The sequence below is a fragment of the Myodes glareolus genome, chromosome 26 (assembly GCF_982192425.1).
Source record: "Myodes glareolus chromosome 26, mMyoGla1.1, whole genome shotgun sequence".
NCBI classification, from domain to species: domain Eukaryota; kingdom Metazoa; phylum Chordata; class Mammalia; order Rodentia; family Cricetidae; genus Myodes; species Myodes glareolus.
In genome coordinates, this window is record NC_142051.1 from 45,246,722 (window position 1) to 45,273,515 (window position 26,794).

Sequence of the window (26,794 nt, forward strand, 5' to 3'; positions counted from 1 at the left end):
AAACTGGGCTTGTATTTCTTGCCATCGCCCCTTCTAAGCATTCATGCTTCCAGACGCCAGCCTAGGTCATGCCCAGGCTGGCTCAGCTGCTGGAGGACATTGGATGAGTGGCCACTCTCTGGCAGGGATTAAGAGAACCTGTGTCCAGCATGGCCCATCTCAAAGCTGCCATTTGAAAGTGGAGGGAGAGGCTAGATGTAACGTCAGCTCTAAGTTGCGAAGAGTCTTCTGTTGTTGCTGAAGTCTTGGACATCCACCAACCTTCTTGCTCCTCATGGTCCCTGCCTGGGCCAGTGGACTGCCTCCAGGGAAGACCTTACTGCCAAATAGGAAAGCACAGAATAACACACATCCAAGTTGCACAGGACAAACTAAAGCAAATGAAGTTATAATAATTCACAAGCCAAATAGGTAGATTTGGGGCTGGCAAACAATTTGACTTGGAAGGGCTGTGTATCTATTTGGGAGTACAGGATGTTGTTTAATTTTAGTTCAGTTCCAGAGAAAACACTGGTGTGGCCTCTACCCTGGGCCGTCTCTGTTTCTGCCCCCATCTCTCTGGAGCACAGATACCACCTTGTTTGACAGGTGCCACTAGATCACTGTTGGGTTATAGTGACGAGACTGATGGCAGAGATGCTTCAGCCTGAAGGCCTCATGCACATTAGTTCTGGTTACCTTAAGTCTGTTACCCTACCCTTCCCTGTGATTTTTACAAGGCTGAGGTATGTGAATGAATTTTCCTTTACTTTCATCACAGCCAGGAATCTCTTCTCTACCCTAATGCCATGGAAGGTTGACAGGTCTTAACTGACTGGGCTCTAGGGTAGACAAATACCAAGTGAGGTTCTGGTGGTGGGTGCAATGCTAGTGGCAGTGAGGTAAGATACATGGTACTTGGAGTGGATCACATACTGTTCTTTGTGCTTGTTCTTGGTCCTCACGGCAACTTTCAGATGACTGCTTTCATCACTCCCAATTTATGCATTAGGAAACTAAGGCCAGAGAGATTCAGTAAATTACCTATGGTCACATGGCAACCGTGCTGAGATTTGACTCCATACTGGAGCCTGCCAAGGCCAGGACTTTATGGTGTTCTTCTACTAGTTATAAGTGTGTCACTTGTAATAAGTGTGAGTGGCATTAGATCAAGAAAGCCAGAGAGATTTTAGGAGAAAGAGCTGTAGTGAGTCCACACAGTAGTAGTAGAATTTGAACTCTGATGTAACTCTCTGAGCATAAAAACTCTGTGTTTTCTCTGGACTGTCCCCAGATGAAAAACTTCCAAGCTCAGGCCATTTCAGAGTAAGAAAAGATTTTGCTGATCTTTTATGCAGAAGCTTCCAGAAGTACCCAGCTTTATAGAGCAAACTTGCTTAGGACATTTTATGTCTTAATCAAGGTGAGCTCTTCACAAGCCAGGAAAGGCTAGATGCTGCTATTTAAAGAAATCTCTCTTGCCGTTTTCATCTTAGGCAAAACCTTACTCCCCAGTTTATCATCTGGGTAAATGAAGCTGCTGAGAATGAAGTCAATTCAGTTCCTCAAGAAGGAGAATCAATTGTCAAGTCCAGGTGATCTGCTTTCTGCCCAGCAGCTGGGCTGCCCCAGTGTGCCCCTGAGGTTAGGGTAGATGAAAGAGTCTCTGGGGCCTCTGGGAAGATGGCCCGCTGCCTGCTGCTGATGGTCTTGCAAAATGAGACATGAGAAATGGAGGCAGAGCCTTCAGGGATGTTGTTCTGGAACCTTGTCAATGTCTGGCTTGTAGAGCAGACCTGGAAAGAGCCACTCACCCCCTCTTGTCTTGAACTGCCTCAGCTCTGGAGTTGTCTTTGCCCGTGGGATTTGTGTTGCTAGGATGGTAAAAAGGTCTAGAAGGGTCATTGATTCATTTAAGTTCTGATTTCATATCTAATCACAAAAGTGTGATCCAAGACGCTGTAGAGGGATGGGAACTTGGTTTCTCATGAAGGTATTTTTAAGCAAGAAATACAGAAACATTATGGGATATCTACAATGTGGGGGTGGGGGGAGAATAAGGAATCTGGCAGAAGTGTGTGTGTGTGTGCGTGTGTGTGTGTGTGTGTGAGAGTGTGAAAGAGAGAGAGAGAGAGAGAGAACCTTTTACATGTATAAAGAGTATTCAATTCAACAAGCATTTTTTTTTAATATTTACTCCAAAAGTGGGTTGGAATGAGTTGCATGTTTGCTCCACGTCTGACTGAAGGAACTTGAGTTCGGAATGTCGATAGCATCTTAGATCTGAAGTGTCAGTAAAAATGCCTCTGTTCTAGAGCGCCTTAGCGCTGAGCTTCAGCTGCTGCACTGTCCCCCTGCAGTAGCCCCCACCTTTCACGAGTTCTTAGAATCGAGGGATCTCCCCCACATCCACACAGAGAATGACCCACTTTCTGCAGGTCTCGTTTCCTCATTGGTGGCTCCGCGTGGCTGGCATTAAAAACCCCTGAAGACTGCTTAGGAGAGAAAGACTGTCTTTACAGTCTAGTAGAAACAGAAGGGACTGTCTCATAACCAATCGAGTCTCACCAAGGAGTGCCAGACCCTGCAGAACTGGAGATGGTATACTCTGATTGTAGGAGGAAGTTGAGAAAGTAAATAATGACTAATACTGTTGAGTATAGTAGGTGCGCACCAAGGATGCCTATTGTAGCGATCCTTCTATTTTTGATGCCAAGGATGATTCTAATGGCGTTTACCTAAAGACACATCAAAGGCAAGGATATGTTTCACCTGCTTTGTTTCACCTAATTGCTCCAGTTCAGAGGATCTGAACTATTGTGAATCTTGTTTTAGGGACGAGAAGTCAGAATTAAAGTTTCCTACTTGTCTTGTGTTACAATACCCATGAGCAGTGGGGCTAGGGTGGGAACCACTTGTTAGGTAGCCCCCCCCAGACCTGGTTGCAATTCCTTGCTTAGTGGTGGGCCCTGTGGGCCAATCAGAATGCTGACTTGGGGTGCTGATGCTGAGGGAGCAGGAATTCATCATATCTCTGTGGATGGGCCAGGACATAAAGAACTCCTGGTGAGATAGAGGATCAGGAAGAGTTGCCTCTTCCAAGTGTGGCTCAGGTCTTTCTAACCCCTTCCCTCTCTGTCTTGCTCTCTCTACAGTGATCCGAGCCAAAGTGGTGGGAAAGAAGCTGGTGAAGGAGGGGCCTTTTGGCACACTGGTCTACACCATTAAGCAGATGAAGGTGAGTGACAGCATCACTGGCCCCAGGAGAGTTCTTGGGGGTTTGCCAGAAGAGTCATGGCCAAGGGAGGCCAAATGGTTGGAACTATAATGTGTGTTGGCTCAGTGTAGCCCCAGGGAGCTGCTGAGGCAGCAGGAAGAGATGATGGTTGCTTGTTCCAAAGCCAGCACAGGCAGATTCATTCATAGGTCTTTGTTGGGCGGCTGAGCCTTGGAACCAGATGGCAGATAGCTTTGTTACTTGTTGACTGTGAGACCTTAGTACAGTTGCTGCCCTTCTTTGGCCTGTCTAAGACCTACAAGATCATAATCTTGGACCACATGGTCCCTAAGAGCCTTTGTGAGCTGAGTTGTGTTGTATCCACAGAGCCAGCACTGTCACTAAGGTTACGTGATAGGTGTCCTTTTCTCCAGTCTTTACATTGAATGAGTGCTGAGCACTGGGCCCCCTCTCTGTTTCCCAGCTTTGGTTGTCTGCCTGCATTATAGTTCATTAGGAATATTTGCTAAGCATATTCACACCATTAGACCACTCACCAAAGCCCATGAAGGATCCTAAGTATACCAGGGTAGTCTGTCTTAAGGAAAACACAGAGAACCCATGTCCTGGGTTCTACTCCTAAAGAGCTCAAAGCCTTGTGCTTTTCCAGGCTATACCATTACCATTGATTGGCAGTGTGGTGTTGGGTTTGGCACCTCATTGTTCAAGCATCCTAACTGGTAGGGTCTTTTTAAGCAGGAACTGAGAGTGGCTGCTGGAAGCATGTTCTTACGTTTGTCTCGGTGGCACTAAGGACTGAGGCTTCAGCTTGAATAACTCAACTGTTCCTTGGCCCCTGCGCTTTTATAAAAGCACCTCGCTATATGCAGACCTCTGTGTTTGCAGTCTGTGAGCCCACCAGGCAGTTTCTACCTTAGGATTGTAGTTATATGGAGGGAGAAGAGACATGCACTGACAGGTTCAAGATGGAATGTGCTGAAGTCCATGTGAGCTGCTACCTCTTTACTCATTGCTGGTCTTTGCACCCCTGGACATCAGGGAGTGTGTGTGTGTGTGTGTGTGTGTGTGTGTGTGTGTGTGTGTGTGTGTGTCTGACATTCAGTAGGCAGATCTCGGAGAATGCTTCCCATCTAATAAAAAAGATGAAGGTGAGACCCAAAGGTCTGAAAAAAGATCCTCAGAAAGGACAAGTGTTAAGGCCCAGGTTGGACTTGACTTGGGGTTGAGGGGTGACTCACCCCCGGGTGGAGTCCAGCTATCCTAGAGGCTGACCTTTAGGCCTCTTTATTCCCTCTGGAGGCCTGTGGCTAGATGCACTAATTCTGTGGAACCTGTTGCTCTGGCTTCAATTGTGGAAACACTCCCAGGCTCTTGGTTATGTAATGTTCAGAGTCAGCCCTGGCCAGTTGCCCTTGGCTGCCTGGGCTTGGTCATGAGAGCAGCTTATGTCTTCGGACAGCTGGGAGGCCAGGAATGGGTGGAGGTGGGAAGCTCCTTTGCAACCTCTGGCACTGAGGAAAGGGAAGCCAGAGCTTCTGGCTGCAGTGGAGGCCCCTTCCCTGCCTGTCCTGCCGCATTGTCCCGAAACTTTGAGGTTGCTGCAGAGACATACCTGCGGGGCAGGAATTCCTAAACTGGCTTGCCTTCCTTCCTGCCTTCAGGGCATAGAGGCCCAAGTTACCAGAGGCCTTCCTGTGGCCAACCATCCCTGGTTGGTGTCACACCCACAAGTGGGAGTTGTTTAGAGGCAAACTAACTGTACTTTCACCCACTAGCCTGCCAGCCCACCACTCCCAGGCTGGCCTGCTCAGACTCTCTGTTCACTGTCCTTCAGCTGGGTATTCAATGTAGGAATCTTTCCTTTCTTTCTGACGAGGTTCAATGGGAAGTGATGTGCCAAGAGTCATGTATTTAATTAAGGCCATATATGAGTTTCAAGTTGAGGCGCTGGGGGACCTTTCCTAATCGTGTGTGGCTCTTGACGTGCAGCCTACAAAAGGTATAACAGGAGATTCTTTGGAGGGCAGCTTGTTTCTTAGTCTTATCTAATGTCTTTCATTAGTTCTAATTCTGCTTCCAGCCCTGAGTTATGACCCACAAACTGGTCAATGCCTTCTTTATCTAGAGAGACCATCTGCCTTCCTGTCAGAGCAGGTACCAGTTGGGAATGGGCCTCTGCCCATTCACCACCATCCTCCTCAGCCTCCTCTGTGCTTAGCATTGGCCTGTAAGATGGGGGGGGGATGGACAAGGACATGTTTGTCACAGTTAACATGATGTTAGCAAGTAACATTTATTGAGCACATGCTGTGTCCCCAGCAATCTGCTAAGCCTTTGTATGGACCAGCCTTGTGCCAAGGGTGTGCAACAGCCTCCCAACACTTGGAAGTAATGGAACAGTTAAGATTGCATGCGTAGAAAGTGGAAGACTATAGGGTCTTTACCATGGGGTCTTGGAGGACAAGGAAATAACAAAGTAGGGGGCCTACAAGCAGATTGACTGCTCATTTCTACCAACTGTGGGGACTTCCCTCACCTGCTCATGTCTAGTTCCCTCAAGGGACTTAAAAGGCCAGGTTGCCAGTTCTTTATCACATGTTCTAAGTGTGATTGGCTGGATGGGAAGCACGTAGTGTTTGGGAAAAAAAAATCATTGATAGACTTCGGTGATGAGAAAAATTGAGAATGTTCTAACGGGCCCTAACAATAAACCCAAACTGACAGTGGTAATCTCACAGTGTGGGGAAATGTAATCTAGACCAAGACTGAACCAGGTCTTCTGTGTTGGGTGACACTCTCCCTTGAGTCTGACAGGCTGGACTGACCTCCGCCTCCATCATGTGTGAACCAGGACCTGGAAGTATTACAAATCAGAACTAAGATCTTGTTTAAATTTTGAACTGTAAATAAAAGATTAAAAAAAAAAAAAAGGTCAAGTTGGGGTTGCTGGTGTGTGATCTAACTGATGACTGGTGGAGAAAGTGAGCGACAGCCAAGCCTGCGAGACTGGCATTGGTCTCTAGAGGTTTTGTACTGTGGATTAGACTACCCCAGAGGATCAGACATGGAAGCCAGGTAGCCCTGGAGCAGAACTGGAGAAACTTAGAGAACAGAGGACAGAAAGTCAGCACATCTGACCTCTGGGGGCAGGCATACAGCCTTCTCTGGGGCATACCTTGAGTGCACACAGACCCACAGTGTGGGGGTGAGGGGGAAGGCTGTAAGAATATTGAGGGAACTTATTGTAAACCCTTACATAGAGATTAGCTGCAATTGAGCTGTGGTGCAAATGTGGAAGTTTCCAGAACTGGCCTCATCATTTGTGGGGGCCTTATCTCCCATCGGGACCATGGGAAAGCAGTTTGTTTTGCCAGGGGCTATTGTTTGTACAGCACTGACTAGCTTTCAGGCAGGCTGCAAGGGACAACACGTGGGGGACATTATGTCCCAGTTGGTCCCAAGAGGATCCCAGGGGGACATGTGCTGGTCATGTGCTTTGTCTGTCCTGACTGGGGCAGGACAGATCTGCTGGGCAGTTGGAATGTGCTGGGTCCTTTCCTCAGCGGTTTGTCTAAGCAAAGTGCACCAGCAGGGCTTCCTCCAGCTGCAAGACCCCCTGACCTTCAGGCCTCAGGGAGCCATTGTCCTCCAATGCCTGAGACCCTTACGGTGCAAGATCTTATCTAGCCTGTGCTGGGACCTTCTGTGTTGTCAGGCTCTATCCACTAAATGCTTAGTGGAAATATTTGCCAAAACCCAAATCCTTGTGAGCAGTTACCTGGCATGGAAGTCGGTGAAACTTGTTCTTTATAGGCCATAGTGATGATACTTCATTCACATCAAGAGTCTTAAATGTGTTTCCTGTGGAGCCCGAGTGGTACATCCACCATCAAACAAGCCATCGACCTAGTCTGACTCTCCAGCCCTGCTCCCCTGTGGTGTAATTGAACTGCAGAAGGGGTCTATTCCAACCCATCAGGACAGTGCACTCTGTAAACAAGGAGAGTCCTCTAAACTGTGTAGGTCCAACAGATGGCTTTGTGCCCTGCTACCCTTTTTCCAATTAGAAGATGAGGCCTGAAAAACAGCCCATCAGGCTCAGTGGGGTATTTGTGAGGCACCAGTGGGGTATACTGTCTGGCTTGTATTAATTACCTGGATAATTAACAGTGCATGCTAGGGATATTTTCCTATTGTGAGGCTCTTAGGGGAGGACCAGAGACAACCAGGCATTCAAGGCCCCTTGAGAGGTAAGGATCAGGCCAGGTCTGAGTGTCCCCCTCCACCTTCCCTGGCTCACAGTTGATTGCATATGGCCTCAGTAGATCGGGACTTGTGTGACGCAGATGGACTCATTCTAGAATTACAGAATGTATTCAGTCTCTGTCAGAGTCACAGCAAGTACTCCAAGCACATGCTGACAAAGGACCCACGGAAGTTAGAAATGGAAGAAAGAAACTGTTCATCGTGAGGACGCCCTGGGTCCTTAGCATCAAGGGCTTAAAGGGGAGGTGGTAACAGGTGACCCTTTAGATCACAGACTTATGGGCTGTCTTGCTGGACTTTTTGTTGCTGTTTACCAACCGTATGACTACAGACAAACTTGTGAGCCTGTCTAAGGCTCAGGGTCCACACCTTCAAAGGCTCCTGTCTCTCCAGTCCTAGGCATTAGTGCCTAGATATTCTAGCAGTCTCTTAAGCTCAGAGCCACTAACATTGGGCCTGGATCACTCTGTACCCAAGGCTCTTCTACATATCACAGGAAGATTACCAACACCCCTGCTCCGTCCACTCTCCTGCCATTGTCTTGTGTTTCAAATGTTTCCAAGGGGGTGCAGCCTTGCCTCTGGTTTAGAGCGACTTGATTCAGCCACCTAGATGAATTTTACATGGTTTAATCTAGAAATAATAATATGCTTAATTAAGAAGTTTTGATTTTTTTTTCACATTCATGTATATGTGATTCATCTTGCGTAAAGGAACTCAGTGCTACCCCGGGAGCTCAGAAAAATAAGAACATAGGCAATGCCTGACCTGAGAGTAGTGTTTTTGGTACCCACTCTCCAGGCTCTTGTGAGGATGCTGCTATGTATATGTCTGCGTGTCACAGAGATGTCATGTGAAGACCAGCTGGCTGGCTAGCTATCACCTTGAAACTGGCATGGAACACGTGAAGCTTTTCATAATAGCTGCTTTGGATCTCTGAAGGGGTATTCTAGTTTGAGAGAAAAATAGGTAGAAGAGTAGGGTAGGGCAGCTGAATGAGACATGGACCTGGCCCAGGGAAAAGAATAGATGCCCTTCTCTGGTGTGCAGGGAAGCCTGTGGTGGTGAGTTAATAGCCTACCACTGACAGGCTGTGCAGGGGAACCAGAAACTCATATACTACACAGCAGCATGCTGCTTGGGCCTGGGACCCTTTCTCATGATCATGTTCCCTTTTGCCCACAGATGTACCGAGGCTTCAGTAAGATGCCCCACGTGCAGTACATCCACACGGAAGCCTCTGAAAGCCTCTGTGGGCTTAAGCTAGAGGTCAACAAATACCAGTACCTGCTGACAGGTAAGAGTCACTGGGAGCACCAAGGCACTCTTCCCTTGCTCTGCATCTGCCACAACCCCAGAATCCTGAGTCAGTGGCATCCTGAGGGTCATAGCCATGTGTCTCAAGAAGTGAAGGGTCTGTCTTGCTTACCCAGCACTGGCTGTCAGCCTTGGCTCCATTGTGCGCCTGTCTGTGGTATCTCGGCTTTAACATCACTAGAAAGTACTTGTCAGTCAATATGTCTAATGCCGTTGGTTTGTCTTATGTCACAGACCGCTCTCTAGGCTGTCACTGTAATAGCAACATGCAAAACCCTAAGGAATCTGAGACCTGATGGCTTTGAGACCTTCAGCGTAATGCTCAGTATCTTAAGATCCATTATCATTTGGAAAACAGGACAGAGTTCATGTCTGAAGGTGTTGGGGAAGGTATCACAAACCCAGGGTCAGTGCCTGACCCTGGTAGTACAGGGCTCTGACTAAATGCCTATTCCCTTGCCTCCTCTCCCACGTCAGGCCGTGTCTATGAAGGCAAGATGTACACAGGGCTGTGCAACTTTGTGGAGAGGTGGGACCAGCTCACACTGTCCCAGCGCAAGGGGCTCAATTACCGCTACCACCTGGGTTGCAATTGCAAGGTGAGTTCTGAAGGGTCGGTCTGGAAGCTTTAGTTCCTGCTGTGTAGGGACAGACAACCTACCAGGGGTAGTGAAGGGGTGGTAAGGAATGTTGCCCCGAGGCAAGGCAGGGGAGAAAGCTCTGAAGAAAGCCTTTATTTGTTTTCACTTACTGAAGGAGGCCTACTTGGCAGCTGCTGGGTTGTGAGGGCTCTTCAACATCTCCGGCCCCTCCCAGCTGTTCAAGGCTATGACAGGTACAGGAACTTTCCCTGGAGGATTCTGCCAGGCTGTCCTAAGTAGGTTCACTCTGACAGCTGACTCACTGGAGTTCCTGCCCAGGTGGGCAGGCTGGCCGAGGCTTGCTGACATCAGCTGCTGTTTAACCCTTCTCTTTAGCCGGGTCCAGTTCTTTCCCCAAGTACAAAGTCACGGGAGGGAGTTGAGTCACTCTCTCCCCTCATCCCCAGAATAATCGCCTGTGTTCTTAACTACTTAAGTTTATTTCTTACACAGGCAAGAAATAAAGGCTCAGAGATCTTTGCTCTGTGATCCTGGGTTATATAGCTTGCTGACTTCCAACCCAGGGCTACTGAACCCTAAAGTGTATGCTTTCATTTTCTAATTGCTTCATTTCTTACAACAGTGGGAGTCTCCCCTTCCCACATCTAGTCTGGGACTCACAGATTTTGTGACCTGGAGCAAGCTGCTTAATCTCTCTGAGTCTCTTTATTTATAGAAGGGAGTTAGATCTGCACCAAAAGTTTAAAGGCACTGTGTCTGGTACCCAGTAGACGCTCAATGGTGTGAGTGCTAGTCGCTAATGTAACTAACTATACTGTCAGCATTAAAGAGCAGGGGCCCCAGAGTTTGAATCCAGGCTGGGCCTGCCATGCTGCAGTACCCTAACTAGGGCTTGTGTGTCACTGCAGATCAAGTCCTGCTACTACCTGCCTTGCTTCGTGACCTCCAAGAATGAGTGTCTCTGGACCGACATGCTCTCCAATTTTGGCTACCCCGGCTATCAGTCTAAACACTACGCCTGCATCCGGCAGAAGGGTGGCTACTGCAGCTGGTACCGAGGATGGGCCCCTCCAGACAAGAGCATCAGCAACGCCACAGACCCCTGAACGCAGACCTGTCCCACCTCACCTCCTTCCCATCCCACTGAGCCTCCCGGACACTAACTCTTCCCAGATGATGACAATGAAATTAGTGCCTGTTTTCTTGCAAATTTAGCACTGGGGACACTTAAAGTCTCTGCTGTCTATGGAGTTGATTTGGAACTACCCTCCCGGCCCTGCCCCTACCCCTTCTTTTTTGGTTTTGACATCACCCATTTCTAACTGGGAATCTCTGGTGCCAAGCCAGAAAGAATGAGCACGTATACTCCTCTTCTTCATGATATATAATCTATATTTTTTTAGGAAAACAAAAATGGAAAAATTCTATGCCGTTTGGGCATTTGATAGCTACTCCTCTTTCTTCCTCTCTTGACCACATCCTAGACCCACATCCAGTTACACTTCATCCTAGTATACAAAGAGTATAGATAAGGAAGTTGGCAGAAGGCCAACTGTTTCCCAGTCAGTCAAGAACAGCAAGCAGACGGACGCCAGGTATTTGAAAGACCTTATCCACAGAGGATAGACAACTGTGTATCTGGATCAGATGGTCTGTCTGTCCATGTCTGCTTGTCGGGGTGAGGGAGGGAAGGTGCAAACGGCAGGAGCAGGTCTGAGGTGACACACAGTTCCCCAGCCCTGTGATACTCGGGTTGATGCGATGTTTCAGTCCCGCAGCAAGCATATGTCAGAGTAATAGAGCTTTCTGAGTTCATGAAGACTTAAGCATCTGCCTGAGTTCAGCATGTCTGTCTGTACAAGAATTTAGACAAAGTGTTGAGATGAACATCTTTTCCCTCCTGCCTCCCATGAGACACCCTCTTGGGAATTTTTGGGGAAGCTTGGCTCAAAGTTTGCCAATGTGTAATCTGGAGAAACACATACCAGACACTATCCACAGATATAGTCAAGTAGATCTGGGTAGAGAATACTATTTCCAAAGTAGTGTTTAGCTCATCGAGGGGGACGTGTTTATATACACATTTTCATATACCCATAGGGGATTATGAGCTAATTTTTATAGGACACAATTCTATTCAATGCTGTTAAATATGCGAATAGTTTAATCTCTTTTCTTTTATTGTTTGATGGGAAATTGTGACATTCCAAGTTGACTTTTTTTTTCATTTGAATTAAAATTTTGAAACTCCGAACACCCTCAACACCCTCTTGTCCCTATAACTGGGGTCATTTGACCTCTCACCTCCTTTCTTCCTTCCGCTTTGTGTTTGGGTGCCCTTCACTTAATTGCCTTACTGGCCATCTGATGGCAGGTGAGTGTGAGAGTAGGTTAGGGGTCTCCACACGAGAGGGACAGTTGCACAGTGTCCTGCTTCGGTGGAATGCCTCCTTTCCTGGATCTGGGGACAGCATACTCTTTTTCCCCAGCTCAGGAGTGGGTGAACATTACCTCCTGAGGTGGTCACCTCACAGAATGAACACGGTTGGTCACTGAGGGAGCCAGGCTCTGCCATCAAACTATAGGCCTCTTGTTGTGTTGTATTTTTGTTTTTAAAATAAAACTATAATATAAATTTTCCTATTAAATAAGATTATTTTAAGTTTTAGTGTCAAAAATGCATTGCCGATAGTAGATGATAATGTGTATTTTACCGAGTCTGAGATGGTGAGGTGGTGACAAATAACACAGTTACTCTGTCTCTTTTCAGATTATGGGTATTTATCCTCTATTAGTATCATATCTTCAATTCATTCCACATTAGGAGACATAGTTACCAATTATAAGTAGAAAGAGAGAGAGAAAAGCCAACACGTTCCAGCGTCTGCCCCCCAACCCCACCCCATATACACCTGCTTTGGCCCAGTGTCTGATATGATAGCAGAACAGGAAGATAATTCAGGCGATGGGTGTCAAGTTTCCTCTTGGTTGATTTCATTTCCCCTGTGCTCACAGGGAACAAAGGCACAACCCTTTCCATGATGTGGAGCAAAAGGAGCTGAGGTCAGCAAGCCAGTGGTTCTTAAGGGGTAACTTGTTTGGGGTTCTTTACTTCAACCTTAGAGTCTCCTAAGATGGAGATCCCGATTTACCCAGCTCAAGTGCTCTCCCATGTGTGCATGCGTGTCTCTTCCAAGAGGCCTTTAGCCATTCTCAATCCCTGTGTAATAACCTCACTCCTAGAGGGAGAAACCTAAGGTGAGGCCTGAGGGTGAGACACCTGATGCTAACCCGTTAATCAGCTGGCAGAACCGTGGCCACAGGTGGCTGTTGAGGTCCTGGCGAGAAGTCCTGGGCAAGGAGGGATTCTCGAAAGTCACGTCATCGGAGGGCGGTTTTTGAGCTTTCTATAAGCTATAGCTTTGTTTATTTCACCTGTTCACTCACTGTATAATTTAAAATCATTTATGTAGCCGAGACACTTTGGTATTTCAATCATATCATGAATGTTTTATTTTGCTAAAATCATGTGCCATGCGTAGGCTGTCAGTATACACTGTGTCTAAGAGAAGAAAGAGAAAGAAAGAAAGGAACCCCCATGCCTTTTCCTGATTCAAATTCTACAGTAGAATGGAGGGTAGAATACTGTGACACAAGCATTCAGCTAGACTGGAGTTCAAGGAAATAGAAGGTACTAGAAGCAGCCTCCTCCAGCCTCCTCCCCGTGGAATCCCAAGGGTGGGAAGGAGAAGAAGAAAACAAAACAAAAACAAAAGCACACGACGTCCTTGTCCTGTATCAGCTGCCCCTGGGTCACCTGCCACCCACTTCCAAGACCCTTTCTCCTACTCCCCCAGGAAGCTATGGTTTCTGCAAAGTCCGCGACCATGGCAACTGTGACACCGTGACACCGAGCTCTCTTTGTCTCATCCAGGCATCTTTTCTCCCTCTCAGCCAAGACATTCTTATGCATAGGCTTTTGCTTCCCAGGATTGCACTGTGCTGTAGCCAGGGTGGGGAGCATAAAGAAACCCCAGTACCTACCTTCTCCAGTCCTAACCCTGCCAAACAAACCCTGTTTCATGTTGTGCTTCTTAAACAGTAAAGGACACACAATGACTTTTGGGGATAGATCTGTCTGGGAGGAAAATGTGGGTCCAGGAAGCATTACCCTTCCTTGCCTCATGCCAAGGGGCAGTAGGTGGTTGGCTCCCAGCTACTTAAAGTTAAAAACATCACTCTAGTCTTTGTATCAGAGAAAAATTTAAAAAAACAATCTAATCTAATGGCAGAAGCACAACGAAATGGGAAAAGGCAGGAGAGGTGATCTCAACAGACTTAAGTTGGCTATTTAGATTGAGGAGGAGAGGACCTGAGAACATGACCATGCTCTGACGACAGGGGTACCTTAGATTCTCTATGACTACTTTTCCTCTAGCCAGTTGGCTGTGCTGAAGCCCAGTAATGACGAAGAGACACCAACCAGAGAAAACCCTGTCTAGAAGGAATGTATTTGTTGCTAAATTTTGTAGCACTGTTTACAGTTTTCCTCCATGTTATTTATGAATTTTATATTCCGTGAATGTATATTGTCTTGTAATGTTGCATAATGTTCACTTTTTATAGTGTGTCCTTTATTCTAAACAGTAAAGTGGTTTTATTTCTATCACACACCTGCTGTCTCTTGCCTTCTTGTGTCCTGTCTTGGGGGGTTATATCAGTATCAGAAAGGATTTGGCAAGCAGGTTCTGCCTGTCCTCCTCCACACTCCTGCACACAACTTCCTCCCACCCATGTCTACAGCTTAGGCCACCTTACCTAAACCCCTTTTTTGGCAACAGATTTCGAAAGAGTATATCCTTAGTCCCTTCTGGCTGCTAACCCAGCACAAATTTCACTCCTTCATTCTACTGGCAGGATCCAGTGTTCAAAAGATTTATTTTTTACCTAATCACCTGTGGGTAAACAGGGGTGGGACCTGTCTCAGCCTAACTCATATTTTCCCCTGAGAATTCCACGGCCGTAGTGGGAGTGGAAGCTTGCCGGCAGCCATAGTTGATGTTGGCGGTGTAACTGAAATCCTGAGTGAAGCTCCTGGTTGGGAATGCCAGGAATTCCTGAGGCCCTAAGACAACTGGGGAGCTTCTGCCAGCACTCAGTGAGCTACTCTCCACTACCATAGGACCACCTAACTGTGAGCCCTCCCTTGCCAGTGTTCCAGGTCATGGTCTTTGCCCCTGTTTGAAAGGTCCTCCATTCTGAGCACCCACCATATGCCAGGCACAACATTGTACTAGACTTTCACAGACCCTTATCAACCCGCTGCTCTACCACTCTCAATGAGACTAAATTCTTGTCTAAAATCTAGTCAGGGTGGTGATTAGTAACCAACTGCTTTAAAGGCAAACTGTGAACTTCCTTAGTTAGTTAATACATTTTCTGTGTTATCCATACCTTGCCACTGTAGTGATCAAATACCCGGAAGAAATATCTTGTGGTGGGGAGGATTTATTTTGTTTTGGTTCCTAGTTCCAGAGACTTTGGTTCACTGTGCCCATGAGGCTGTGATAGGACCAGCAGTTTTCATCATGGTAGATCAGATGGAGCAAAAGAGAATACCTAAACTCCAGCCTTCCTCCATTTCCTTTAATCCCATCTGGGCCCCCGACTTCATAGATGGTGCTTCCCACATTTCAAGTTGGTCTTTCCTGGCTCAGTTAATCCTCTCTGGAAAGACCCTGACAGACACTGAGAAAGTAATCTGTGTTTTTTTCATTGCAATCAAATTGATAATTCAGATTTACCATTATACTACTCAGACCAACCAGACATCCTGGAGTCTGTGATGGATGGGTACATACAGTAGAGAGACAACCCCAATGTGAAACTCAGACAACCTGGATTCTGTGAGTGATAGGTAGATACAGTAGACAGACAGGGCCAATGAGAGCCTCAGACATCCTGGATTCTGTGACTGATAGGTAGATACAGTAGACAGACAGGGCCAATGAGAGCCTCAGACATCCTGGAGTCTGTGATGGATGGGTACATACAGTAGAGAGACAACCCCAATGCGAAACTCAGACATCCTGGTTTCTGTGAGTGATAGGTAGATACAGTAGACAGACAGGGCCAATGAGAGCCTCAGACATCCTGGAGTCTGTGACTGATGGGTAGATGTAGTAGACGGACAACCAACAAGAGCCTCTGATTGACTCAAACAGGTTTGTCCAGTTCAGCAGTCAGAGCCTGAGATTCTACAATCAGACCACATTCCCTATTAGGATGAGTACATTACTCTTGTTCCCTGAGATTACTATTCCCTGCAAGGCCAGGTTAGCCTAATCACATAAGCAATCATGCTGTAGGCTGATTCCAGCAGCTCAAAACTCTTCTACCAGAATTCTAACCGTGAACATGTCTTAAACCTTCCAAACAGTAGTAAAGTTATAGACTCTCAGCTTGGCCTTAGTAGACTCCCAGTGATAACACAGGTGCACTTCAACGAATGGAAATTGAACATATAAGTACATTGTTCTTTAATAATCAGCTCAAATAAAATAGCACATATTTTATTAAAATCACAGTAAAAAAAACCAGGTCCCAGTAAAAGTGTGCTGAAGGTAACATTTTACTATAAAAATATTTTTGCCCTTTATACACAACCTCTAGTTCCAGGATGCCAGCTTAAGATGTCATTTGATGTGTCTCACAGAATGCCAAGTACCTTTGTTACTTGCCCTACTGCCTGAAACACCCCTGGAGAAGCTGAACCTTCCCCAGGGAACACTAGACATTTCCACAAGCACAGGACATGAAGGCTCCTATGTGGAGTCCAGGTAACCAGGGAGCAAGCCGTGAGCTGCCCAGAGACTCAGGAGACAGACATGTAAGGTCATCCCACATCATGAAGATAAGCAGAGATTAAAAAGGCACTCACCATTGGCTTGTGGTTGGGGAAAAATGTTTGCTCCACGAGTGGAAACTTCTCAGGACCCAAAGAATGGAAGATCTTAATGAGCTGAGAGAACTGGGAGAGAAAAGGAAAGCTCATTCATTACCCAGTCAGGGTTTCCCACTTGATCCTGACCTTCAAGCATCTGTCCTGGGCTAAGTTCTAGAAGCTGTTGCTCACTGTTAGGATAAAAAGCCAACTTCCTTGGCTGGGTGTCACCCTCTCTTGTCCCCCTTGTGCCTGCCCCTGAGCCGGGAGGTAGGCAGGTCACTGGCTTCACAGTTCAACTACATTTTACGAGCACTTAACTGCATGCTCGGCCATTTCACACAAGGTCCTTGTCCTCAGCACAACCTGTTGGGGGTTCTGCCATCCTCTGCCTGCAATGTCTGTATTTCTAGGATGGCATTCACTCCGAGTCCAGACTCTCTCATTCAGATTTTTACTGTTACTAGCTATGAGACCTGGAGGGGCAGGTTCAGAAACCCATTTCCTAAATTATAAATGGAGAATATATAAAAATCTCACTCACTGGATTGCCTAATTCATGGGGGTGATTAATATTTCTGCTTTTACAACTCTATACATTCTGAACATGCAGACAGGTCCCCACTGTGCATCACTTATTTCTTACTTCCTAATTGGTCCTCATATTAGCTTGTGCTTCCTGAGTAAGGGTCAGATCCAGTGGTCATCACATAGTGCTGTGCAGAGCTCACGCAGCATCTGGCATTATGTATGATGATTGGGACAACACTCCAAGCCTGCCAGGCCAGGCCTAGTGGAAAGACAGGCAACGCTACAAGGTTGAGATGCTAAGGTATTGCTGATGGGGAATTTGGGACATAGAGGAGAACATGGGTCATCAGGAAGGCTCCTTGTACCTATCCCATAAGAGGAAGAAGGGTACTCCATGTGTTGAAAGGACTGATTGTTTTTGAAGGCCTTCAAAGACTTCCATGGCTGTGGCCTCAGGTGCAGGGGGATAGTGAGGAGTCAGGCAAAGGGTGGTCTATCACAGGTCATCATGAGCTTTAAAAGGCTAGGCCAAGGATCTTACTCACTCAGAAGGCCAAGGAGAATTACAGGTGGATACCAGGACAACTTGGACTCTGCAAACCATGGTGACTAGAAGAAGAGACACATTCTGTGCCAGGAAAATGCCAGGATCTTAGACAGAAATAAGGAAGCTGGGGAAATGCCTGCTTTATACTGGGCTCCTATGCACTCTTGGGGAATAGCCCACACATGTAGCACAGAACAGAGTCACTCCAAAGGCTTGTAGAACTGTTCAGGGGTATCCCTAACTTTATAGACAAAGACATTGGAGTTCAGAGAGGGAGTATAACTCCATAGCTAAGTTGGTGGGCTTTGAAGAAAAGCTAGAGCCCTTACTGCCAGCCACATGGGCTTCGGTTTCCTCTTTTGTACAGTGGGGATATCTGGGATGTGTGTATTGGGGTTGAGCACACGCCATGGTGAGTGTTAATGAAGTTGCTGCTGTCAAAACCATGGCCTGTTTCCTTCTGATGGCACTCAAATCTTAGACCCCCATGAGCCAAAACCCTTAGTTATGACACAAAGAGCCAACACTACCCACGTCTATTAAATTAACTTAATTTAATTATTATTTCAACAAATCCTAAGAGCCATCCCAGCCTAGACTTAGTCCATGTGTAAGAGGCAAGAATTGCTGTACCACTTATTGTGAATATGCTGTATACCAGCTGCCACTACAAACTTTTTACATGCCCCCACGGAAAACCAGAAAAACCCTATTATCATCCTTTTTAAAATAAGGACACTAAGTTCAGAGAAGCTAACACAAATTGCTGAAGGATACACGTAAGTGGAGAAACTTGGCCTTGGTCAATCTAGCTCAGTGACCAGACTCTAATCAGTGCTTTTCACTCCCAGGTGATGGCAGACAGGTAGCCAAATGGGTGGACCACAGAAGTGAGACATTTCATAACATTCTCTCCATACCTCTGATCTTCCTTCATTTTTCCCTGAGGTATGTACCATAGGACAGATGACACAGCTGTCATATTTGGTAGTAGACTGTTTCACTAGAACAGTAGACTAAGGGGCGGGTACTCTGATGCCATTACTGTGTGGTACTGCATTGCTTGTGTTAAGGGAGATAAATGACAGATAAAGGAATGGTGTCATTTAGGTCCAGAGCCATGTGTGGAGTAATAGAATAGTGGAGGATGGGTATTTTTAGGAAGACCCTTTTGTTTTTGTACAATACTTGAATGGAAACTTGAGTAAACAAATTGAAGGTTTGAGACTAGTGATCAGTGGGGAGAAACCAAGTGTGAGAGTTAGATAAAGAGGGCTTCGAAGTTCAGTTTTTGCCATTCACTAGTCCTAAGTTCCCAGAGAGTTCTGAAGTTAAGCCTTCTCCTCTGTAGGACAGAGCAATGGTGCCCTCTTCAACTACAGTGATAGGATGGGTACCCACAACAGTTTTCTGGTATTTAGTAAGTGTTTGATAACTTTGAAGAGCAACAATAAGAAAATTATACTAAGACATTAAAAACAACAAAGTATGTTTGTTTGTTTGTTGTTTGTTTGAGTCAAGGTCTCCCATAGCCTGGGCCGGCCTAGAACTCTTACTACATAGCCAAGGATGACCTTATTTGATCCTCCTGCCTCTATCTCCTTAGTGCTGGAATTATAGGTACATCAATGCATCTGTTTTACACAGCACTGGAGACTGAGCCCAGCCCTTTACCAACTGAGCTATATCCTCAGAAAGACTAGTATTACTATTCCATGATCCTGTACTACAATGTATTCTACATAATATTTTCCAGGTTGTAATTTCCAGAAGAGACCTGGGGTCAAGTTGCTTAAATAAGATTCTTCTCCTTGCTGAGGGTCTGTATGGTGAATGGAGCCATTTACAACCTAGGAGACCACCTAATGCTCCCCACTTCCCTCCACGTGGGCTGTCTTTCACCTACCACCCAGGGCTTGCTGCAGAAGTTGTATACGGAATACAGAGAGTTGACAGCAGGAAGCCCTCCATACTGAAGGCCGATGACCAGGCTGCGGTAGTCCTCAGCCAGGGCCATGCTGTAGGCATGCTGTCGAACCAGGATGAAGTCCGGTTTGAAGGACCTGCCAAGAGAGGGGCAACAGCTGTATTATCACATGGCAGTATAACCAAGGTTTGTTGGTTATAGCCCTGACCCTACGTGGTTGCTATCTGTAGGAGCTCTCAGCTGAGAGGGCAGGTAGGGGAGGCTGGTAATAACTCACCACTACCCAGCTGCAAACCAGATGAGTTGAAAAGAACAGATATTTTCTTGTGTTGGGGTTTTAGGTTGTTTCCTAGATTCCCATTTAATTTACAACAAAGAGAAACATGTCCTAAATAACTGAGCAATAGAATAACTTCTTGCTAGGTTCTGAGCAACGTACAGGATACCCATACTCCTTTGGGTATTGGATGCTTTTGGCTCCCATTCCTCAGAGGTACATTCTAATACCCAGGAAGATACATAATTGCTCAAAGTGACATGTTGCAGGTAACTGGCAGGGTTATGTCTACAGTTGTCAACTGCTGGCAGCTTGACTTCTTCCTTGTAGATTTTCCAACAAACTGGCCTTGTGCTTTCTAAGTAGCACAAGAAAATGGCAAAGACCAAGGGTACACAGGTTCTTTGCTGGTCCCTGTGGAGACAGGGTCCTGATGAATGCTTCCCAATAGAGTTGGGGGAGGTCTGGGATATGTTCCCCTTGCCCAAATTTACAGCAAGGAGGATTTGCAACTCTGAGAAATTAAGTCCCCCAAACCACAAAGCTGGTGAGCAGGAGAGTTGCCTTTGAATTCTGTCACTGGTTTAAGTCCTTATGCTTTTTACCCCACACCCTGGCGCCTGGCAGATTTACAGTGTTTTATTCACACTGTCAAAAGCCAACTTATTTCTGTGCTCCTTACTTCTAAGACACATGAGAGACCTAGCCTCACAGTGGGCAGAGGGTGGATACTCAACACGGCGCCATTGATCTGTCTGCCTCAATTGGAGTCATATCCTTAACTTCACAAAAACTGTCTCTTTAAAATGATTCAAATATAATCTAAAATAACTCTTAGACAGAAGGACTTGCTCCTGCCGAGGATAGAAAAAAAGAATATGCACAGTGCAGACACGTACTGGGTCACGTTGACCTTGGTTCTCAACAGATACCCCAGTGTCTGACACCTCCAGGGCAGGTATGTGATGGGTAGGTGCGGTGGAGATGCCTATGAACATCACCACCCCCTCCTGTCAAAACAGATGCTAAGTGCTAACTTATCTCCACAGGTCACTTAAACCAGACTGTGGTATGTCTTCAAGTCTGACACACAATGCATTTATAGGAATGGTTAGCCTTAGTGTAGGAAAGTTAAAGTTAGAATCTGAAGTGCTGGAGAGATGGCTTAGCAGTTAAGAGCACCAGCTGCTCTTCCAGAGAGCCTGGGTTCAAGTCCCAGCAACCACACGGCAGCTCACAACTGTCTGTACCTCCAGTTCCAGGGGAATCTGACACCCTCACACAGACATACATGCAAGCAAAGTATAAATGCACATTGCACATTAAAAAAAAGAATCTTAGAATAAGAGCAACTGAGATGGAGGAATGAAGGTGGATTTGATGGCAATCAGAAGCAACTGCATGGGAACCATTTTCTTCTTTTATATGATTTACCAAAAAAAAATCTATGGAATGTAAAAAGAAGTAAACAAATTACTGGAGATTTTACAAAATGCAGAGAGAAAATTCCTAACAATCTTTATATACACACTTTGATCCAACTATGTATTTTACTATACACAATGTGCACTCATACACATAATTGATTTCATGCTTTTCTATCAGTTATGATTCTGGAATTTTCTACATAATGCAATGACATGAATAGTTTCTCTATAAACACAATCCCTATAAAAACAAATTTCTTTCTTTTTCCTTTCTTCTTCTCTCTCCCCTCCTACAGCTCCTTCCTCATCATCTTCCCTTCCTTCCTTTTCCCTCTCTTGCTCCTCCTTTTCCTCCCCCCTTCATCATTGCTGGGAACCATATTCAGGGCCTTGAACAACTAGACGAGCACTCTGTTTTCTTTCTTTGGTAATTTCCTCACACTAGCCCTAAAGGATACCTCCCCATACTACTTTCAAGTTTAATCTCCCCAGGTTCCATCTCATGACCCTCAGGGCTCTTTGTTTTGTTGTTTCTGTTTGCTTGTTTGCTTTTGTTTTTATTTGCAGTCCTGGGTACTAAATCCAGAACCTTGGGCCTATTCTATTGAGCTATATCCCATTAATTTTATTTATTAATTTATTTATTTGAGACATGATCTCATTAAGTTGCTCAGACCAGTCTTGGACTCCCTCTGTAGCCTAGGCTTGCCTTAAACTTGTCTTCTTGCCTTAATCTCTCAAGTAGCTGGGGTTACAGGCCTGTAACCACTAGGCTTGCAACACTGCAGTTAAGAGTTTTGATCTGATGAGTGGCATTCCCTAAAAGATACCCTGCATCTTTCTGTTTTTGGAGTTCGATTTTTTAAAATCAATCATTTGCTTTGTCATTTTTATATGTCTCTGCTCACATCTATCCCCATAAAAAAAAAACCTCTCCCTTTTATTCCCTTATAAGGCCTCTGCAGTAAGGATACTGCCTTTTCTCTATCAAGTGTGTTGGTATTTTTTACTAAGTGTATCTTCTTAAGAAGGCACATGAATGTATTTACTTCACACTTCTATCTGCTATTGCCTTTTGCTTTTTCTCTGTGCTTTGCTGCTTAGAGGGTCCAGACAGTTAGGCAGAACCCCTTTCTGACAGGGTGGTCTTCATTGTAGACAATGACAGTCTCAGTATCATGCCAGGGCCGCCTTGAGGAAGCAGTTAGAGATCTCATGCTAACCATCCTCCTAGCTTCTCTAACTGTGTGAAGAATTCATTACAGGGACAGAACCAGGAAAATACAGTCAAACCTCACTGCTTATGAAGAGAGTGGCCAGACCAGCCTCCAAGAATAGAATGGTGTTTTTAAGAAAAGATTTTATTTTTATTTATGTGTCTGTGGGGGGTGGGATACAGACAAGTTGTGCATGTGGATACAGTGCTTACAGAGGCCAGAAGAGGGCACCAGTGAGAGTGTGCCTAGGAAGAGCAGAACTCAGGATCAAATTCTCCTGATTTTGCATCTCTCCATTTGCAAACTGATTACTGTGGTCAGAACTGATTTTAGATTAGGACCCAGGAAGAATGAATGACCCTATCAGACTTCCTGGAGTTGCTGTGAGTGAACTGTAAGGAAAAGGGGTGGTCAGCTAAGAAGTTCGCTGATGGAGATCTCTCTCTCTCTCTCTCTCTCTCTCTCTCTCTCTCTCTCTCTCTCTCTCTCTCTCTCTCTATCTTTCTGGCAGGCAAAAGCCTGCCCAAGATTACCTAGTCCCTGACATCCACAGAGCCTGGTCTACCACCACCTTTATCTTCTGAACTAAGAGAATCATGAGGTCTCCTTTTCTGCCTGGGTTCCATTGAACCCAGTCTGTCACTTAGACATCAATATTGTTCTAACACTGGGATGAAGGGAAGCTTGCCATGGATTCTGCGGCTGGATATAGAGACAGTTAATGTGGCACCAGAGTTGAACATTGATAAAACATTTAGCCACTCCTTTGCCAGATTGCTCGCTCTCTCTCTCTCTCTCTCTCTCTCTCTCTCTCTCTCTCTCTCTCTCTCTCTCTCTCTCCTTTTCTCCTATCCCTCAGGGTTCAAGTCTTGTGCCTTTTATGCCTGGGCAGGATCTCTGACAGTCAGTTCCATACAGTTGGCACTGGAGACTCTTTCTGGGTTCCTTCTTATTTTACCCTTAAATTGTAATATGAGCTCTTGGATGCATGTATGGCTCAGAAGTGAATGTCAGTGCTCCAAGGAAATTGAGGATGACAGATAACTAAATGGTAACAGGGCAGATGGTACATTGATGAGGATTACTGAGGGCTTCAGGCAATGTCCAGAGGTAGGGGGCCCAAGGCTGAGCCATTCTGAACCACTGGAGAAGTGTCATAATTCCTTCCACTATGTGATTCTTGCAGTAGCTTTGCCTGTGACCTCAGTTGCTTCACTGAGATTGAGCAACTATCCCTTGTTCTTCAGCAACTAAATTGGCAAAGGAGGAAGATTATGCTGACTCGAAGATCATGGCCTGGTCTACCACATCCATATCTGTTCCTAGCCAGGTCTGTGAAGGCTCCAGACATTCTGATCTCTGTACATACCAGCAGAGAAACTTCAGGTTTATTATGGACTGTCTCTACACTCCTCAGAACCTTCTCTACCCTGCATCTATACATGTAACTTGGTGCACAGTCTAGGGCACAGGGACCCAGGGAGCTGTAAACCAGCAAGATGGCGGAAGGGGAGCTGAGCATCAGGGCTGTCCGTATTCCTTAAGGCTCATCGTAACTCCATCTTGCTGCAAGTGTAAATCATAGGAAATGTGCATGCTCTACAGAGGGTGGGGATTGGACCCACCAGATGGGAGGACTTGGGAATTAACAACGCTTCCTGAGGACTGCAAGAAATTAGTCCAGGCCCAAAAGATATTAAGTGGCAGCCAACCAGAAATCTGGCAATGAACAGAAAACAGGATACTGCACTCAGGCTAGTGGGCCCCCCAGGGAAGCTGCCAGTTACATGTGCCAGTGGAGAAGGGACTTGGAGAAGCTGATGGGCAGCCTGCTCTTATGGATCTCAGAGCTTTTAAGTACTTAGAGGTTAATAAAACACAGGCAGGGGCTGTTAGGGTAAGCAGAGTTCCTGTATCTATTCTCTTAGTCTCTTTATCCTGGGCTCTTCTTTTTCTTTCACGTTAGAGAATGTCACTGGCTTCATTCTCTTCCTCAATCCTTTATCCTGGGGTTTCTACCTATCCTGGGCTGAATCATATCTCCCAAAGCATTGAAGTACTGATCCCTGTTACCTGTGAAGATGAGCTGATATGGAAATAGGGTGCTTGTTGATAGCATTGAGCTAAGATGAGGTCTCACTGCAATGGAGTAGACCATAACCTAATGACTGTCTTTGTAAGAGGAATCTATTCACACGCACATGAGAGAGAGAGAGAGAGAGAGAGAGAGAGAGAGAGAGAGAGAGAGAGAATAAGAACACCAGAACACCAATGATAAAGGAATCAAATAAATATGGCAATGATGCTCTATAATCTGGAACATGCCAAAGACTGCTGACAACTATCAGAAGCTAGAAGAGGCAAGAATGGGTTCCCCCTGAGACCTCCTGAGGACCAGATGCCCTGACTTCAGATTTAGAGTCTCCAGAATTAGGAGTAGATACATCTGCCATTTAAGCCAGAGCCATGTGGCATGTTCAGCAGTCTCAGCAACCTAAAGCCCTGGGAAGCCCCATATTCCCTTGTTCAGGTAGCTTGTATCTAAGCTTTTCTGGTTTATTTTGTCATTATATATATTATATACAAATATCCATGTAGACTTCCGTGCTCCTATTTCCAAAACAGCAGCCTTGGAGTAGTCTATTCCAGGGGCCTTAACAAAATACCATAAACTTGGAGGCTTGCAAACAACAGAAACTTATTTCTTATGGTTCTGGGGTCAGGGAAGCAGACGAGTCAGTGACTGGTAAAACCCTACTTTCTGGCTCACGGCCAGGCCTTCCCCTTGTGCCTTTACCAGGCAGCATAGGAAGGAGTGAGGAAGCTCTCTAGATCCTCCTGGCAAGGACATTTATTCTCACCAGTGAGGGCTGCATCCTAAAGACTTTGCTAACTCCCCAAGGCCCCATCTATCTCTAATACTAGCACATGGATTTGGGGGAAGATGTATGTTTAAACTGTAGCAAATATTAAACCCAACAGGATTATCTTTATGAAACTATGGAAATTAATGTTTAGTTTTTTTCTATTATACAACAAACCCACAAATACATAGGAACATGGGCAGATGAACATTCACCAAAATGCTAACCTGCAGATTTGAAGGGAGAAGAATGGGAAATAGGGAGTTGGGACTTCTTTAGCTGTTGTATCCATTAAATTATAACAACACTAAACATTTTTATAAGCAGGATTAAAAATGAGGCTGTCTTCATTCTGATAAAAAGCTATAACAGTGATATTGTATCACAGGAAAATCTATACACTGCCACGTGTATAAAACTATCTAAAAAAATAACTTGTTTTATCACTGAAGCTTTGAAAGATAATGTCTGTGGGAGGAAAAATGGAAAACTGTTCATTTGGTAAAGAGGGAGGCAGCCAGCATGAGGCTGGGTATTCCTTTAAAAGTCTCCACTTTTCTTATGATTTGATGTTAACCAAAGATTATGGTTGTCAGGCATCTATAGATGATAGGTAGATGGACTGACAGATAGATGATTACGCTGCCTACATTTAATGATTAACTTGATACAACCTAGATTACCTGGAAAGAGTTATAATTGAGGAATTGCCAGATCAGGTTTGCCTGCGGGGTACGACTGTGGTGAATTGTCTTGATTGTTAATTGATGTCGGAAGACCTAGTTCATTGTGGGAGGCACCATTCCCTAGGCTTGGCCCTGAACTGTAAAAGAGGAGATAAAATGAGCTGGGTACTGAGCATCGAGTAAGCAATGATCTATGTGTTTGTTTTCTCTCTGCTCTTTACCATGGATGTAATGTTTTAAATTCCTGCATTACTTGACTTTCCTCAAGTAACGAACTTGTCCCAGTTCATCTTAATTGTCAATCTGATACACCCTTGAGTCATTTGATAGCAGAGTCCCAATTGAGGAATTGTGTAGGTAGGATGGGTCTATGGGTCAGATACTGTCTTGATTATTGATGACCATAGGAGAGCCAAGGCCATTGTAGGTGGAACCATCCTTAGCCAAATGAATCTTGGCAAAATAAGAAAGCTAGATGAAACCAGGCATGGTGGCACATGTGTTTAGTTCCAAACATGGGAGGCAGAGGCAGGCAGATCCAAGCCAGCAAGTTCTAGGACAGTCAGGGCCACACAGAGAAACCTTGTCTCAAAAACTAGTAAGAATGATGTTCAAGGGTGATCTCTGGGCTTCCAGGCACATGCACACACATATACATATGGACCCAACATATAAATAATTGTCAAACCCCCTGCCCATGAATGGCTTGCTTCTGTCTTTATCTGATCTCAAGGAATAGCTACTATACTAGGAAGTTGAAGAACGAGCTCTAATTTAAGATTTAAAGGGAAAACCTGTGAGGAAACTGGGGCACTGAGCTGTTACAGATCCTCCCAAAGTCACACAGCTCTTGGGAATGAGGTCACCAATCAGCCCCTATAGACACTAGTTTCCCAATATCAGTGGGGTACCTGCAAGCTCTCCTACGCATCAGGGAGGATTAGGAATATCCCTGGTCTCTAGATGTAGCTGC

The 26,794-nt window shown here is 45.6% G+C and overlaps 2 protein-coding genes across 2 annotated transcripts in view; one reads left to right on the plus strand and one right to left on the minus strand.

The window, feature by feature from the left end:
- Nucleotides 1–14,073, plus strand: part of Timp3 (TIMP metallopeptidase inhibitor 3) — a 50,506-nt gene extending 36,433 nt beyond the window's left edge. The window contains exons 2-5 of the mRNA XM_048418189.3: nt 3,135–3,217; nt 8,669–8,780; nt 9,278–9,399; nt 10,311–14,073. Coding sequence (XP_048274146.1) covers nt 3,135–3,217; nt 8,669–8,780; nt 9,278–9,399; nt 10,311–10,508 — 515 coding nt within the window. The 3' untranslated portion in view covers nt 10,509–14,073. The remainder of the gene's footprint in view (nt 1–3,134; nt 3,218–8,668; nt 8,781–9,277; nt 9,400–10,310) is intronic.
- Syn3 (synapsin III) overlaps nt 1–26,794 on the minus strand; it is a 413,622-nt gene that overhangs the window by 259,432 nt on the left and 127,396 nt on the right. The window contains exons 5-6 of the mRNA XM_087902074.1: nt 19,330–19,486; nt 16,343–16,432 (exon numbers count right to left, since the gene is read on the minus strand). Coding sequence (XP_087758200.1) covers nt 16,343–16,432; nt 19,330–19,486 — 247 coding nt within the window. The remainder of the gene's footprint in view (nt 1–16,342; nt 16,433–19,329; nt 19,487–26,794) is intronic.